The 17,859-nt window shown below is 33.4% G+C and overlaps 1 protein-coding gene and 1 long non-coding RNA gene across 3 annotated transcripts; both read left to right on the top strand.

Moving 5' to 3' along the window:
* The first annotated feature begins 4,467 nt into the window (after window positions 1–4,467).
* LOC126718715 (uncharacterized) lies at window positions 4,468–10,765 on the top strand. Of its 2 annotated transcripts, XR_007653034.1 has the most exons (6): window positions 4,468–4,596; window positions 8,211–8,279; window positions 8,467–8,558; window positions 8,637–8,859; window positions 8,960–9,072; window positions 10,156–10,765. It is a non-coding gene; the product is annotated as an uncharacterized LOC126718715 (long non-coding RNA). The 2 variants fall into 2 exon arrangements; XR_007653033.1 differs by having other exon boundaries at window positions 8,960–10,765.
* On the top strand, window positions 4,589–7,417 carry LOC126718714 (pentatricopeptide repeat-containing protein At1g79490, mitochondrial-like). The gene has a single exon (XM_050421032.1). It carries the CDS (start codon window positions 4,701–4,703, stop codon window positions 7,203–7,205), a length of 2,505 nt encoding a protein of 834 aa, XP_050276989.1. The 5' UTR covers window positions 4,589–4,700; the 3' UTR covers window positions 7,206–7,417.
* Window positions 10,766–17,859: the final 7,094 nt, after the last annotated feature.

The raw sequence follows: 17,859 nt of genomic DNA, 5'->3' as shown, positions 1-17,859 counted from the left end.
TATGTTTATGTAAATATGTGTTTATGTTTATATTTATGTTTATAAATATAAATATATATAAACATACACACATACATAAACATACACACGTACATACACACTCATACACATACACACTCATACACATACACATACATAAACATACACACATATATAAACATACATAAATATAAATGAATATAAACATAAACACACATACACATACACATAAACATAAACATAAACATACACATACACACACATAAACATACACATACACATACACATACACACTCATACACATACACATACACATATATTTCTAATTCTCGCCTTAGGCCCCAAAATGTCTAGGGCCGCCCTTGGCCTCAGCTAGTTAGTGGCCACCAAGTATTAAACCATGTATAAGTACACAAAATAGAAAAATTATATAAACATTAAAATTTACTAATTTGCACTTGGATTAAGCAGTAAAAGCCACTTAATATTTAAAAAAAAAAATTAAAAATCTCATTCTCACAGCATTTTCATTAACAGTCAAAACAAACAAAATTCAATACTCAAATTGACACAATCAGACATTTCTGGACTTTAAATCAATCTCAGAGATGATCAAATCTAATAAGACCGGTCAGATTGGTGATCCAATACCGTAGAGGGTTTTGAAGCGTTTACCTGAAGAGAGATCACGCGGGAGAGAGTGAATGTTTGGTAGATCCACTTGCAGACGCAAAAAAACACAAAAGTGTTTTTTGTGTTTCTGTTTCGGGCTTTAAAAGTTAAAACACTCTCTCTCTCTCTCTCTGTTTCGATTTGATTCTTTTGCAGTTTGCAGACCATGGATTTTTGTTGCTTGGGGCTCTATATGGGTTCGGGTCGTTTTGGTTTTCGAACCCGGCTATCAAAACGCACAGCTTTGCTCTCGGATTTTCCCAACCTGCATACGTTGTCGTTTTGTAATATAGCGGTCGTTAATTTATTGTGGTGTAACGTGAGAGAGACAAAAAAAAAATATTGCATAAATATTCAATATTATTATTTGTGTTCATCTATATATATACTATAAAACCGAAGCATTTGACTTTCAGTTGACTTCATAATATGATGTCACTTTCGTTTTGCTAGCTCCCCAAATTTTTACATTAGAATTTTTTTTTTCTATTTTTTAAGTATAATTTAATCTCTTTTGATTTTTTTTAAAAAAATTATTCAGACCTATTACCTGACTCCCCTTATAGTTTTATGCAAACCTTACGCATTCAGATTTCAAATGCTCTCTCTTCAGTTCTGATTCTCCTTCTCCTTCGACAAGTTTAGCCATTCTTTCTGTCTTTCTTAAAACCTCTGAAGGCTACCACCATGTCAAACCATCACCCCAGCCTCCACCTATATATCGCCAGAACCGCTATAGTGCATATATTTTAAAACAAGAAAAATTGGTGTTAAATATGATTTAAGTCTTCTCATTTTGGGTTGAGTGTCTTTGATTTAGGTATTTGGGTTATTGGTTTTGATTAAGGTCGAATAATGAAGAAAAACAAAAAGATGGGCACAAACGAAAAGAAGTAGAGAATGTGTTTTTTTAGTATTGGTTTCTTTTGAATTGTATGTACCAATTGATTTTTTTGATTGATATTATTGAATTTTGGTTTGTGTGTGTGATTTTTTAGTATTGGTTTCTGTTGAATTTCATGGAATTGAGCAATCATGATAATTATTTCAGCTATTATTGGCTTGCAAGAAGGAATGGGAGGACCTACATTTGCTTATAGCAGTAGTTTATCCTAAGAGTTTAGTTTGATTTGCATTTTGCTTGCACCCCATTAAGGTGAAACGTTCCCTTAAACATCACTATGTGTTAGGAGCATTACATGTTGCTGATGATGGCACGAGGAATGAGGGTGCTTGGGCAGCATTGGGCTAATCACTTGGCTTTATGTTTTCTCAACACACTCATGGCTCCTCATGCCTGACTAGTGATGCTCCTAAGGACTCTTTGAGGGGAACTTGCCCAGTCTCCCTACTCGAGTTGGATCGATGAACATAATAAGGGACAACATGTGGAAGCACCTTACTCCACATGATGCTCTAAGGTCATGGCAGAGGAGAGTCATGGTGGGCAAAGATGGTTGTGATGATGTGCAACAGCAGGTGGTGCTGACCCTATGTGATGGTGCATGGCATTGATGGCTTAGTTGCTAGTTTCTTATGTGTGGGCTTGGTGGCTTGAGTGCAAGGCATGACTGGGCTGCTGTGATGATTAAATGTTGTGTGCAAGGCATTAGACTAGTGGGGGATGGCTGGATGCATTAACAAGTGCTAGTGGGCTAATGACAATTACTTTGTGTGCTGCATGTGGCCATGTTGTGTGGGCTATAGTGTTGATGGGAGGCCTTGAGCATGGGCTTAGCCTCCCCAAAATGTGTGAGAACATGTTGAGTGGGCTGCTAGAGGATGGGCAGAGGCCCCATGGGCTGTACATGTGTAGCATATGCAGTGGCAATTACCAAGCAGTTACCAAGTAGTTCATAGCTCTCTTGATGATCAGACTTGTTGTGTAGGGGTTGGAAACGTGGAGAGCAAGCTAAGACAGTATCAGTTGAAGGTGTCCTAAGTCAGAACACAAGTGGCAGATTGTCCACCTAGTAACTACCGTAGTAGTTAATTTTGTATATTTAACTCTTAAGGCTATTGGGGGTGTCAACAACAGAGTGTATTTTGGCCTTAGGAAAATTCTGTGTAATTCTCTAGGCTTGTAAAAGGGTTTCATTTGTCCTTGAGATTAAGTAATAAAGGTTGGGGGTGGGTTCCCTATAAATATTGTGTGTGTGTGTTGTGTATTTAAACGTCCCTATATAATCTGTTCTAAGTGTTATTGTAGTGAGTGTGTGGTGTTGGCTAAGACTAAGTCAGGGACTTAGGGCCATCACATGCAAAAAATTTGAGTGAAAAATTGACCCTATGACACTATGTTAGCTTTAAGAAAAAGATAGACCTAGCATTATTAGTTACTATTGCTATATAAATTTTTTTTCAATGGTCTTTTGTAGTAATTGTGAAAATTGTTATCAAATGAATAAAAGCATTCAAAGTGTTCAACAATTTGATTTACAAAATATGATGTTTAGTAAGCATTTGGTTCCAAGAATACTAAAGCCAAGAGTGTGAAGTATTTGCATGTTTTTGGGGCTGTTTGCTCTTTTGGCTTAATGTCAATTGGGCAAGAGGTTTTTATGGGATGCTACGCTTCTAAGTACGCATCTAAAGAGATATTTAGTATAGTAGCAATATGAAGTTTAGACAATTAATAATGAAATTGAAAATTGGGAAATGGTTTGTTGCGTGCTTTAAGTGCAAGTTGAATCTAGATTGGCTCTTCAGTGAAAAGTTCATGTAAAATAATTGTTCAAATTATTCTTTAATTTATTATTAATTTTTTGTGTTGAAAAATTTGATGCAAACTTTGACAAGTGTAAAATGTTACTTTGGTCAATTTTGTAAAACATTAATTGGACATGGAAACAAAGGTGTGTAAATAATAGTAAATATTAACCATAAACACATCCAATTAAGAAAAACTCCACTCCTCTAATACAACCTTAACTAAAAGGTAAATGCTATAAATTCGTAAAGTTATTATAAAATGTGATAAAATTTATGATTTTATTTAACAAAATTAATGCATTTTTGGCCCTCTAAGAACAACTTTTCACTGTTAGATTTTACACATACTCTTTTGTGATCCTAACACATTATGCCATTAAGAAAAAAAAAAAAAAAAAAAAAAAAAATATATATATATATATATATATATATAAGATGCTATAAAACTATAGATTTACTACTCAAAATGATGTTATACCCTTTTTTTTATAGTTTCAATAGAATGTCAATCTATTGCATCTGTTACACGATGATTGCTTTTTATCATTAGACCTAAACTCTTATTTTAAAAGATTAAAAGAAATATTAAATTTAATAGAATAAAATACGGATTAATCTATTTTCCAATAGTTTTTCTAATAGCAACTAGTATACTATATACTACAGGTTGAGCTTAGAAAGTGAGATTATGCCAAATGGCTTCACCTATTTCTCGTATTGTTTAATTTTATGAGGTTTGTGGTATTTTTTTCGTAGATGTTGACTTGAAAATAATCAACCAATCCTTATTACAAATTTACAATACTTTTTTTTTTTTAATTTATAAATTTGTATGAACTTATTACAATACGTGGTTTTTTTTATTTTTTATATGAAGGACAAAACTTAAGTACAATACCTTAGGTGCTATTCCTTAAGTTTTCCTCTTAAGATTCAGTTATATGATTATTTAATTAAAAAATGTACTTCCTCTCCATAAGAAAAAATTCACATAGCAGAATTTTAAAAGGAGAATCTAAGGAAGAGCACCAAATTACTGCATCTATTATATCAAATATGATATGGTGTCTAGTCACCATAAAGTTTGATAGGGCCTCGTCCATCAAACCAGTCATTTGGTCTTGGCCCTCATAAAAAAACCCGGCCCATTACCACTCTTCTTCCCCTCTCTCACAGTCTCTTCAGTGCTGAAATTGCAAACAAGCAGGCATCAATGCAAAGGGTTTTAGCCGGGTAAGCATTTCCAATATCCAAATCCCCTCCAATATCCAAATCCCCTAAATTTTTTTTTTTCTTCTTTACATTCCTAATTACTCAGGTTTCCCCACGAAAATTCAATGATTAATTGTAGGAAATTAAACCCTAGAACTCTCTATTCACTCACCAGAAACCCTACTTCTAGCTGTACCTCTTCATTTCACTCTTTCAATTCAATAACCCCTAATTTGTACACGATTGAACTGTATTCATGTTGCAAAAGCTTCAGTTTTTTGAGCTCTATAATGGGTTTCAGTACAATTTCCCAAAAGCTTTCTATACCAAAAGACCCTAATTTTGTCGACCTTAGTTTTAGAAGAAATTACTGTTCTGGAAAGAACAGTGATGGTGGGTCTGGTGATTGGACTGAGGAAATAGAGTATTTAGATGAATCAGGGAGTGTTATTTACAGTGGGAAAGGTGTGAGGTCAGTTGAGCCTGGTGTTGATGACCATGTGATGGTGGGTGGGATAAAGAAACCATTTTTGAATGCCTCAGCGGTTGCTAAGATTGTTGAGGTTGTGAAGAGGTGGAAATGGGGACCTGAGTTGGAGACCCAGTTAGATAAACTCCAATTTGTACCAACTATGACTCACATTACTCAAGCCTTGAAGGTTGTTAAGGATAGTGATGCTTGTTTGAGTTTGTTTAGATGGGCTAGGAGGCAGTCATGGTATCTGCCAAATGATGAGTGTTATGCGATGCTGTTTGATGGGTTAAACCAAAATAGAGATTTTGATGGAATCCAATTGTTGTTTGATGAAATGGTTGGTGATTCTAGTAATAATGGGATTTCATCATTTACTGCGTATAATCGGGTTATTCAGTATTTGGCTAAAGCTGAGAAATTGGAGGTGTCATTTTGTTGTTTTAAGAAGGTTCAGGATTCAGGTTGTAAAATTGATGTCCAAACATATAACTCTCTTATTACATTGTTTTTGAATAAGGGTTTGCCTTATAAGGCATTTGAGATATATGGAAGCATGGAAGCAGCAGGGTGTTTGTTGGATGGGTCAACTTATGAGTTGATGATACCAAGTTTGGCGAAATCAGGCCGTCTTGATGCTGCTTTTAAGCTCTTCCAAGAGATGAAAGAGAGGAATTTTCGGCCTGGCTTCAATGTCTTCTCGTCGCTTGTTGATTCAATGGGCAAAGCTGGGAGATTGGACACCTCAATGAAGGTGTACATGGAAATGCAGGGTTATGGGCTCCGATCATCTGCTACAATGTATGTTTCTTTGATTGAGTCATATGTGAAGGCCGGGAAGTTAGATACTGCTCTTAGGCTTTGGGATGAGATGAAGAAAACAGGGTTTAGGCCTAACTTTGGGTTGTACACATTGATTGTTGAGTCGCACGCAAAATCAGGGAAGCTTGATATTGCGATGTCTGCCTTTAAAGATATGGAGAAGGCTGGATTTTTACCAACCCCATCTACATATTCTTGTCTCTTGGAAATGCATTCAGCCACTGGACAAGTAGATTCTGCCATGAAGCTCTATAACTCGATGACGAATGCAGGTATGAGACCAGGTTTAAGTACTTATACTGCCCTATTGACGCTTTTGGCTAACAAGAAGCTTGTGGATGTGGCTGCCAAAATTTTACTTGAAATGAAGGCCATGGGGTATTCTGTTGATGTGAGTGCTAGTGATGTTTTGATGGTGTATATCAAGGATGGTTCTGTTGATCTTGCTTTGAGATGGTTACGTTTCATGGGCTCATCAGGTATTAGAACAAATAATTTTATAATCAGACAGTTGTTTGAATCATGTATGAAGAATGGTTTGTATGAGTCAGCCAAACCTCTCCTTGAAACATTCGTGAGCTCTGCTGCAAAAGTTGATCTCATACTATACACATCAATTCTAGCGCATCTTGTCAGATGCCAGGAGGAGGAGAATGAGAAGCATTTGATGTCTATTCTTAGTGCTACCAAACATAGGGCACACCCTTTCATGTGTGGACTCTTCACAGGCCCAGAGCAGAGGAAGCAACCAGTTTTGTCTTTTGTGAGGGAATTCTTTCAGAGCATTGATTATGAGTTGGAAGAGGGGGCTGCAAGATACTTTGTCAATGTTCTTCTCAACTATCTTGTTCTTATGGGGCAGATAAACCGAGCTCGATGTGTTTGGAAGGTTGCCTATGAGAATAAGCTTTTCCCAAAGGCAATAGTCTTTGATCAACATATTGCTTGGTCCCTTGATGTTAGAAACTTGTCGGTGGGAGCTGCTCTTGTAGCAGTTGCACACACCCTCCATAGATTCAGAAAGCGCATGTTGTATTATGGTGCTGTCCCAAGACGCATTAAATTGGTTACAGGACCTACCTTGAAGATTGTGGTCGCACAAATGTTGAGTTCAGTAGAATCTCCTTTTGAGGTCAGTAAGGTGGTTCTAAGAGCCCCTGGAGATTCTGTCATGGAGTGGTTTAAGAAACCAATTGTTCAAAAATTTCTTCTAAATGAGATTCCATCAAGGTCTGATATCCTCCTGCACAAGCTGAACACACTTTTTCCCAGTTCAGCACCTGAAATTAGATCTATGTCTCCTCCCAAGCCTCTAATTGCAAGGAGGGCAATGTAAACATATCTGATATCAGCTCTTCTTCTTTGTAATTAATTTCCTTCTTTGTTCTTTTGCTTTTCTCTTTTTTGTAACCTTTGATTTCCTTTGTGCCTTTTTTGCATAAAGCAGCTTTTTGAATATACATCTTTCTTACTTATAAAAAAAAACACATCTGATGTCAGTTATAGGCCTTGTATTTGTGAAATGGAACTGTAAGTTATTATATCTTATAGCGGTGTGTTCTTTCTACCTTGGGTCTCTTATTTCATATTGATGAGACATGCATATAGGCCAAAATAAGTGGAAGTATTGGCAAAATAAATAACAAATGATAAAAATTCAAAGAAGAAGAGGTGTTAATCTCATGATTGAGTCATTGACAAACATTTACACATTGAGTTGTATTTTGAAAATCCATGTTATTTCTGAAACTCAGATTGTTCTAATATCAATGAAACTTGAACTTCGCTTTTAGTGGCTTCCAATCTTATGGTTTTTTTTTTTTTTTGGATAAGTAAATAATTTTATTGAAATCTGAAAAAAGTGTGATCCCAATACACTAGCTGTATAACAACAGGACATACAAGAAAAGAAAAAAAAGAAATCTGAAAAAGAAAGAACTTTGAAAATCTCAAGGAGGCCAAATAATCTAGGAACCCCACAATTGAAAATGATGTAGGCGGCTATATCGACTCATACAAGGACTTGAGGAATATATATTTCAGCTTGGTCATGCCAAGTTCTTTGCCCTCAAAGCACCTGGCATTACGTTCCTTCCAAATGGACCAAATGGATACAATGGAGCTGCTTGCCACACAGCCCAAATTAATTACATTTCTGATTTCTCTGATAGTTGTTTGGCCACTCGATAAGTTTGGGGATGCAGGTTCCTCCCTCCACACTTGTCTATATTTTGCTATGTATTTTTAGCTACATTTCTGATTTCTCTGATAGTTATTTGGTTGTTTTCAATTTTGATTTTTTCTTCCTACAGTTTAATACTCATCTTTGTATGGTTGTCAGTCTTGAAAGGTTGTGAATTAATTGGCACTTCAGGAAGGAGATCAAAAGTGTATTGGATGAAACGTACAGGTAATGTCATTTTTAGGTGATTGCACCAATTGTGGTGTGATAGATAGTCACTTTGAAGATTAATAAATTCATACCATTCTCTTCAATTAAATTTTCAAGCCAGAAATTAGTTTGAGTCTGTAGATTGCATTTAGTATTTGATTATTGGGAGAGATGATATTTACCAACAAGCAGATATTGGCTGCAGGGTGAGGACTGAGGAGGATATATTCTTAGATACTGCCCCCTGTGCAATGGTGTTTCGGGTACTACGTGTTAATGGATATGATGTTTCTTCAGGTATTTTCTGAATTAGGAGACAGCATACATGATTTTGATTGTTTAGGTAAGTTTTAATCTCTTTATCCTGTTTTGTAGATCCATTTACCTGACATTCAGAAGATCATTTCTCCAGTTCCCCTGGAGGATATGTGAAGACATTGGTGCTGTCTTGGGGTTATTTAGGGCGTCTGAAATCATCGTACATTCTGATGAATTTGTTCTGGATAAACAAACTTTCTGGACCAGTCATTTTCTGATATAAGAATTATCCAATGGTTCAATTCATGCAGATGGATGAAATATATATGTTGGCCAACAGGTAATTTCCTGCAATAAAACCCTTTTTCACTGATTCAGTGATGCTTGACTGTATAATCCACAGTTAATTGCCAGAAGACTACAACCTTTGATCGTTTCAGGTGGACGATGCTCTTAAGTTTCCTTACCATGCAAATATGGATCGTCTATCAAACAGGAGAGCCATTGAGCATTACAATAAAAGAAATACAAGGATTTTAAAAACTGCATATAGGTAAACCTATGGTGGTTTTTTGTCCTTCATTCTTTAATTTATGGAATATGGAGATTTTAAGTCTGCTAAAGAATTAGCCATTTTAGTGGAATATTTTATTTATCTTTGTTTTCTTCTTATGTCAGTTCTTTAAATACTGGCAATGAAGATTTCCTAAAACCGGCAGTACAAGACTTCAACATGTGCATATCTTTGTGTAGTTTCAACTATCTTGTTATCATGACTGGCATTTTCTTGAAATTTTTATTATAGCAGGGTCAAAGGTTGGCACGTGTAACAGGATAAAAAATCAACTAGAAGCAACTCCATTTGTTGGCAAAAAATCATTTTAATCTGGAATCACTGGTTTTCCTTGTTACTATTGGATTGTGGTTGTTACTTGACCATGGTGTCAAGAAAAATCAATTAAATTGTTGGTCATTGAGATATCTTCTTGCTTTAAATAATGCAAGGAAGTGTAATATCATCTTTTGTTTGTACAATTTTACATTTTCATGTAAGCCGGTGGGTTATAGTCTTATAGAGAGCAGATTAGACAAGCTAAAGCCTACTGTTACTTCTCTGTTGCAGCAACCTTTTCTTCCCTGAACTTTCTGATCCTCAAAAAAATAAAACAAAAATCAGTCCCGCATTTTTTATTGATGAAGCTTTTTTTTTTATAAGTTGTTATTGATGAAGCTATGAACTTCTTATTGTTGATAATTTGGTGATTGACATTGGCATAATCTGCTTTTGGTTGGCCAAAACGGGTCTATCAAAAAGGGATCCTCCTTTAAAGCAAGTAAAGGAATGCCTTTGTCTGCAGTGTGCTTTCTCTATTTTCACATTAGATAATATTGATTATATTAATATATAAATGAAATACAAAAAAACATGCTAAGAATTCTACCATTACTTTTGGACTACTTGTAAAATTTGAAAATTATTCTGTAGCAGTGTCGTTAGGTTCTCTTTTTTACCATCCTATAGCTGAATGTAAAACCAAGGGAACGATAATTTTAATACTCAATAGAAATTCTGTTCTTCTGATTTAAATTGTTTGTCTTTTCATAATATACACAAAATGTGGTTTGAATACTGTAGTCTGCTGTTGAGATTCTGAAGATGACATTTTCATGTCAATGAAGTTGCAAATATCAACTCTGGTGAAGAACATATTTTACAGAATTTAGACCTTGAAGAAGTCGGGGATCCAGCAAATCAGGTACACGTGATTATATTTTAGGGGTCCCCTTGCACCGCCCTGTTTGGTTGTGACTATTATTTGATATATAAATTGGGAATACATTTGATGATGTATTATCTAGTCCAGCTATTTCTCTATTGTAATCCACAATGTAAATATCTGTACAATGGTTACATTGTATGAAATGAAGCTACCACCCATTATGGGTGCATTTGATTTCAACATGTAACTTGGACCATCATTGCAGTAGATTTCAGTCAAATTTAATATCTAGGCAGGGAACCCAAAAAAAGAAAGAAAAAGAACTGTCATGCATGATATGAGATACAGATTGTTGGCTAGAAAGAGGGTTAAAAAGATCAATTCAAGACAGTTTTGACTTTTGAGTAGCCAAGAGCATCGTAGCTCGGTGGCATTGCCTGTCTCCTCTATGAAGAAAACCAAGGTTCAAATCCCCCCTACCCCACTTATTGTAACAATTGAATTATCCAAAAAGAAAAGACAAAAGACAGTTTTGAGTAGTTTCTGGAGGTTACCAGCTTCTGTTTTTGATGTAATTAGTAGGATTCTGTTTTGCGCTCTATATTACGCAGTTGTAGACTTGTAGTTTCTGAAGTTTGTTTTTCCCTTTTAGGTTGAGCTGGTGTCCTGTGAGTGGAGTTTGCAGCATAGCTGTGTGTTTTTGTCTTGTTTTATCATCTTTTTCTCATTTGTTTGAATAAAATTTCTTATTCATTAAAAAAAAAAAAAAGAAGAAGAAGAAGAGAGAAAAAGAGTCAATGTGATGGCAAGCAGCGTGTTCTGGTCTATTTACTCTGTATTGAGAGAAAAAATAGAAAAGAAAAAAAAATGAATACACCATTAGAACACACCTAGACTTTATTGGCTAGGCTAGTTGTACATGTGTCACATGATTTACTTGGTGAATAGAGAAAAGGAAAAATAAAAGTTGTTCATGATGATGAACACGGGAAAACATAAACAAACAACAAAGAAAGAGAAATCAAGAAGCTACTTTAAGATTAGTTTTCATTCTTTCAACAAAAGGGATTCTATCTGTTATGAATATTAATAATGGAATTAAAGGGGGGATGCTATTCTAAGATTAGTTTTCATTCTTTCAGCAAAAGGGAGATGTTATGTGTATTATTTTCGTTAGTATTGGATGAGTAATTTTACAGTCTGTTGATGGAATTTCTAAGTTAGATTAGATTATGAGTTTGTTTTAATAGATTCAAATAAATTAATTTGGTTTATATATGATGAGTTATGATTAACTTTATTAAAAAAAAAAAAAAAGGGTTTGGATTTATCTTTATCAAGCTATAATCAACCTTTTATAAATTTAGACATGGACCATGAATAAAGATGAATAATGATTTCTGAAACTATATATTGTTCATTAATCTAAAGCTGAAACAAACAGATTTGAGGTTACTTTCTATATTTTTATTAACCAAAATATAAAAAAGTATGAAAAAAAAAAAAAAAGTTCCAGAATATTTAGTCCACCTCTAGCAAACCAATTCATCACTGAATCCACAATACGTAAGCTTTTAGCGGCAGCTTACCTCAAGACAAACAAAACTGTTTGCCATCAACTGGTCCTCTGTCCGTTTGAGTTCTTCAAGGTTAAATTTGATGTTGTCATCAGATCACATGTAATTACAATCATGGGATCGAATAGTTTGTCGAAACCATGTAGTTTACTTTTTGCGGTGTAGTCAGCCAAGTACCAGCTCTCAACTCTGGAAAAATATATCATACATTATATGCATAATATATCTCCTCCTCAACTCTCACAGTACTCGTGGGTACTTGAGATACATTAGATGCATAATATATCTTCTCCTCAACTCTCACAGTACTCGAAGGTACTTGAGGGTGGTGCAGCCATGTTGGTCGTGAATGGGCAAAATTCATAAACTTGGAAAGCATCATCCTAGGACTTCTTCTTCTTCTTTTTTTTCTTTAATTTTTTTTTGAGAAAATCCCAGGAAGGAAATGCAATTCACTACTAAAAATGGGGGGACTCTGACTATATTATAATATCAATTTATTCTTTGAGCCAATCCTTAAGATATCATTGCAGTTTTATGTTATTATATTGTTATTATTTTTTTGTAGAAAGTTATTATTTTACTAGAATAATATATACATAAAGCAGATTCTTTTGAGATATTTTTTAAACTAACAAGTGTCGGTTTTGGGACAAGTTGAAAATTTCAGCTTATTTGCAATTTCAACTTATTTTTGTTACTATTCATGGGTTTCACTGTATTTTTTGATACTATTCATAGGTCTCATTATATTATTCAGCTAACTTTTACCTTTATTTACCATACTTTTAACAAAAAGTTTTCAATTTCAATTAAATGAACCGTTCCCAAACGGACATTAAGAAATAAAAGGCACAAGGTATAATATTCTATTATATAAACCTAAATTATCCTATCCAAAAAAAAAAAAACTATTAATGTTTATTCTCAACAAAGTTTAGTTACAAAATTAGTTGTAATATTATGATACAACCTTATTCAATATTTTTTTATTGGAGTGTGTGAAGTCTCGATTTGTGGCCCAAACCCAAAGTATATGAGATCTCGGCCCAATGAGCCTAATACAATAAATTTATAAAGAGTGGGTCAAAGAACTAGGCCCTAATAAATTAAACAACGGCTAATATGGAATTAAATGACAATCAGGCACTAACAAGATGTGTTGATATCAATAGACTTTCAGTCCGAAGAGGCCATAATTATGTATATTAATCACAATTAAATACAGAGACAATTTTGATTACTACAGTGTTTTCGTTCTCCTTTTTTTTTATCCCCCCTTTATGAAGAATCTTTCACACTATATATCCTCCTCTGGACCATCCTCGTCCTACACCTGTTGATTATCCGAGCATTTACTTGAGTACTTGTCTCATCAGACACCCTCTCTAGTTTTCTGTGAGTTGCGGTAGCCAAGATAGCACTGTTCAGGGGTCTTCTCCACATAAATGCGGCCAGAAAAGTAGCTGCAATGCATTTAATCCGGTGATGACAGCTTTCCCTTAGATATTTTTAGGTCTCCTTCCTTCTCGTATGTTCATGAGGCACATCTCTATCATTGAAGTTTCTTGAAAGGTCACTTTAATTGCTGGATTACATACTTTGAACCATTTTCATCAAGTCCGAGGAGGAGTTACTCTTCAGACAACCTTTCATTTGCTCCTTACTTATGGAACCTAGTCTGGGAATATCTAATAGTTATTTGCTCCTTCTCGGATCCATCTATATCCTCGGATAAAGCCCAAGACTCAATATACGATCTTGGGCTCTTGCCCATACAAGGTGAATTTTGACAAATCCACTGTTGGATTACATCTTCTTTTATATTCTCCATACGTGCAAAATTTATAGAAAATTAAAGATCAATAGTTATGTTATCAATAAATTGTTTAAATTGAAAATTTTTGTAGTTTAAAATTATGTATAAAATATAAACTTATAGATCATATAATAAATAATATCTTGACACAAAATTTGACATGTATATATATATTTTTTTTGTAAATAAAATTTGACATGTATATTAAGAGTATAAAGAACATACAATTTAACGGTTAGATTTTCAAACTATGTAGTAATGTACATAATAAAATAAGGCTATAGTTTTAAATTATAACCTATTTTGTAACTAAACTTTTTACTAATTTTCTTTCCCAGAGTCTACTTTAGCTTCACACGTGATGCGGATACACTGTCCGGTATGGTCAAAAGGTCTTTGTAGTCCATCACAACAGAAGACAAACTCAGGGTCCATTTGTTTCAAGTTAAGTCTATAACAGACTATACCCAATTCTTATATACCATGTTAAGCCTATAACGGACTGTTCATGATTATGCTATATTCATCAGAAATTTTTTTATAGGAAGATATTAAAAAAAAAAAAACTAATTTTTTGACAATTTTTTTAATTTAAAAATTTCATAAAAGTGATATTAAAATTTTATTAAAATAATTCACTAATAAGTAATTTAAGGGCACTTGTTAAACAGATGTTCTTATTAATAGTAATACTCAATTTACAAATTGAGAAACCAATATTAAGGAGGTAGATGTATTCACAAAATGAAAGGTGCATAGTTTTTTTTTTTTTTTACTAGCTAAGACAAGATCCACTAAAACTAAAAGGAAGCCAAATCCATATTCCATGCACCCAATATAGACTAAGGCAAAGAAGAAATATTACAACAATAACTTAGGTTGAGGGGAGAGACAGCCTTAGCCAAGGCATGAGTAACTTATAATTTAACTCCCTTTTAACCTAAGAGAAAGAGCAACTAAGAAAAGAACTATAATTGGAGTTAGGGGCAATATAGTTCCACACCTAGAGAAGAAAGCTATATTAGGTGCAAATCTTTGTAACATTATATTTGTTTTTTTCCAAACAAAACAAAGTTTTGTAGGTCCTACTTAAAACCCATACTTTTTTTCCTTGCCACATGCTCTCAAGCACTAGCAATTTTTTTTCCCGAGTGCTTTTCTTGGGTCAATTTGTTCTTTGAATGAGGTAACCCCACATAATAATCAAACTAAAACCTTAGCTTTCCCTGATTTTTTTCTCTTCTATTTTAACTTTTTCACAATTTCAATTTTGAAACATTTTAGGGTCTGTTTGGTAAGAGTATTTAAATATAATTTTTTGTTTTGCAATCCATAAAATGGTGGGTCCCACATTTGAATATATTGTTTGGCTAATATTTTCTAAATATAGTTTTCTAAAACTTGTATCCTATATTTTGAAAACGGCTAAAGGGGTGTTTTCAGGATATAAAAAAATGTTTTTAATGACATAGTTGTAAATAAATTAAAAATAGTGGACCCCACATATTTGTCTAAACTCTTTTATCTCTTAAATTAAGGGGCTTATCTTTATCACAAAAAAAAAAAAAATTCTTACACTTCAAATTTGAAACTTATCATTAAAAAAAAAAAAAATTGATGAGTTCTATTCCCTTATCATTATCCACAAAAAAAAAAAAAAAAAAAAAAAGTAATCTACAAATTTTACACATTACTTTTTGTAAATATATTTTTTTTAAATCTCAAAAATAGAAATGGTCTCCCAAACAATTATTTTTTGTTTTTAATATTTTGAAAATTGTTCTTAAAAGTGGGAGCTAAACACGTAAAATATAAAAATTATTATCTAAAAACTAGTTTCAAGTTCAATTTTTAAAAAATTGTTTTTATACTGTTTTGAAATCAAAAATAAAAATCCTCTTACCAATCAGACCCTTCTTTTTACTATAGAACCAAATTTTAACTACTTATTACTTAAAAGAATAGAGAAAGACCAGGTTAAATTCTACATATCTTTTTAAGAGCATACAATGATACAAAACCATAAAAATACAACTTTATAACACCTTTTGTTTTATTTATTTTAATAATATGAAATACATATTTGTAATCAATTGAGATTTTGGAGAAACCAAATTATAATAATGATTTAAATTCAAATTCTAAACAAACTCATACCGAGGTGTATTCTTTCATTCTTACAATCAAGTAAATTAAACTACGTATGAACAAATAAATTAGAGTTTATATATTATTGCAAAGCGCATGCGATTAGGCTATTTTTTATTTTGGGTTTAGTGAAATAATATTTAAAAGTGAGATAGAGATAGTATCTTAATTTTTTGAATCTTTTTCTATTTGAGATTTGATAAAAGTTTGAAAGTCTAAAACTTATGAATTTTTTTTAAAATAATAAATTACTCTTTTAACTGGTTTGTACTTTTAAATCTTAAATTATTTAACTAAAAGATGTGGATATTTTAGAGAATTTAAGAATCTATGTGGAGATATTTTAATACGTAAAATGATAAAAACTAATTTTGTTATTAGTAGTATAGATAATTGTTTATCTATTTTGTTATTAACATTAATTAACAATATTTAGATTAATTATACTTTCTGTAGGGCTTTTGGGCCCAAGAGTTCATTATCTACCTGTATGTTGGGCCTGTGGCCCAAGCTGAGGACAAGGATCTGTCCGAGGTGGAGAGGTCTTCATAAGAAGAGACTGTGTTGATGAATAAAAATGTTAGTTTTGGTCATAATGGCTAAAGAGAGTGGGCCGAGGATGAATGCGTCCTCGGCTAGACGAAGTCGAGGTCCTAAGAGATGGTCTGTCAACAAGGGTAATGATCCCGGAAATTCCGTAGATGCAGATATGTATTATAGGGAAATCAGACTGGGAGAAGTCCTAAAAATATCTTAGGAGAAAGCTACTGCCTCCGCATTAAATGCATTACAGCTAACTCTTTGGTCGCATTAATGTGGAGGTGATGCCTGAACAGTGGATTTCAGCCTTACAGCTACTACATAAGGACTTATGGAGAGTGTTGATGGGACAAGTATCCACACCGACCGTTTGGCATGCACGTGGAAGGTGGATATGAAAAGGAAATACAGTATAAAAGAAGGAGGGGGGAGTGAGATAAGGGAATCGAAGAAGAAAGGAAAAATTACTGTAGTATCAAGAACTGACTTTGTAATCAAACTTGAAATAAATACATAAGAACAGATCTCCTTAGACTTTGCCGAGGACGATTTTCTTCATTATAAACTTGTTCATTTACATCTTCTTCTCCTTTAAACCTATTTTTTAGTTAGTCTAATTTATTAAAACCCAATTTTCCAACTCACTTCTCTACAAATTCATTGTTTTAGGTTTTTTGAGCTTAAGTCCACCAACCTTTGGGCTAGGGAACCTAAATCCAGTCCTTATACTTTCAAAGTTATCTTTTAATTTTGTCAATTTAAGCTAAAATTTTGACTCCACCACTAATTAGACTAGAAAACTATAATTCCATAGATTTATAGTTACTTTTTCAAGATCAACTATAATTTGGAGTAGAAAACTAATAGGATTCCAAAAAAATAAAGAAAAAGAAAAAAAAAGTAAGTTACCTATGACATGACAGTAGTTCAATGCAGTAGGGTAGGGTAGGGTAGTTTTAAAGGTGGACAAATGAGTTGTAAATAAGTCAAGAACATGGAAAGAGAAAGGACACACAGATTTTAATATACCATGGGCAAGGGGACAAAATAAGAAGGCGCACACAAAAAGCTTAATTAAGATTAAGAAATTGCCCGCTAAACTGCTATATTTTTTTTTTGAATGAATGAATGCTAAACTGCTATATAAGACGACAAAATGAGAATGTATAATATGGACAACCTAATCTTAAACTCTTTTCTTTTTTTCTAATCTAATCAGTACTCATTAGTTGTTTTTTTTATTTTTTTTGGAGTAAAGTACTCATTAGTTGTTGATGAGTCAGCACGGGACACGTGGGAACGCGGCGATTCGCGGTGCTACAAACTCAAACAAGACAAAAAAAATAAGTTTTTTATAAAGCTAAAGTACTGGTGTAAGAAATATTTTTATAAATTTTTTATGAAAAGAAAATAATTAATTTTTTCAATAACCTTTTATGTATTTTAGTAATTAAAATTTTGGCAAAACTACACTATTGGTCCCTAAAGTTTACCTGGTGAGCGCTTTTAGTCCTTGAAGTTTTAATAGAGTGCTA

This window comes from Quercus robur, chromosome 3 (genome assembly GCF_932294415.1).
Source record: "Quercus robur chromosome 3, dhQueRobu3.1, whole genome shotgun sequence".
NCBI lineage: Eukaryota > Viridiplantae > Streptophyta > Magnoliopsida > Fagales > Fagaceae > Quercus > Quercus robur.
The sequence above is the reverse complement of the archived record's forward strand: the minus strand, read 5'-3'. Positions and strand labels throughout refer to the sequence as shown.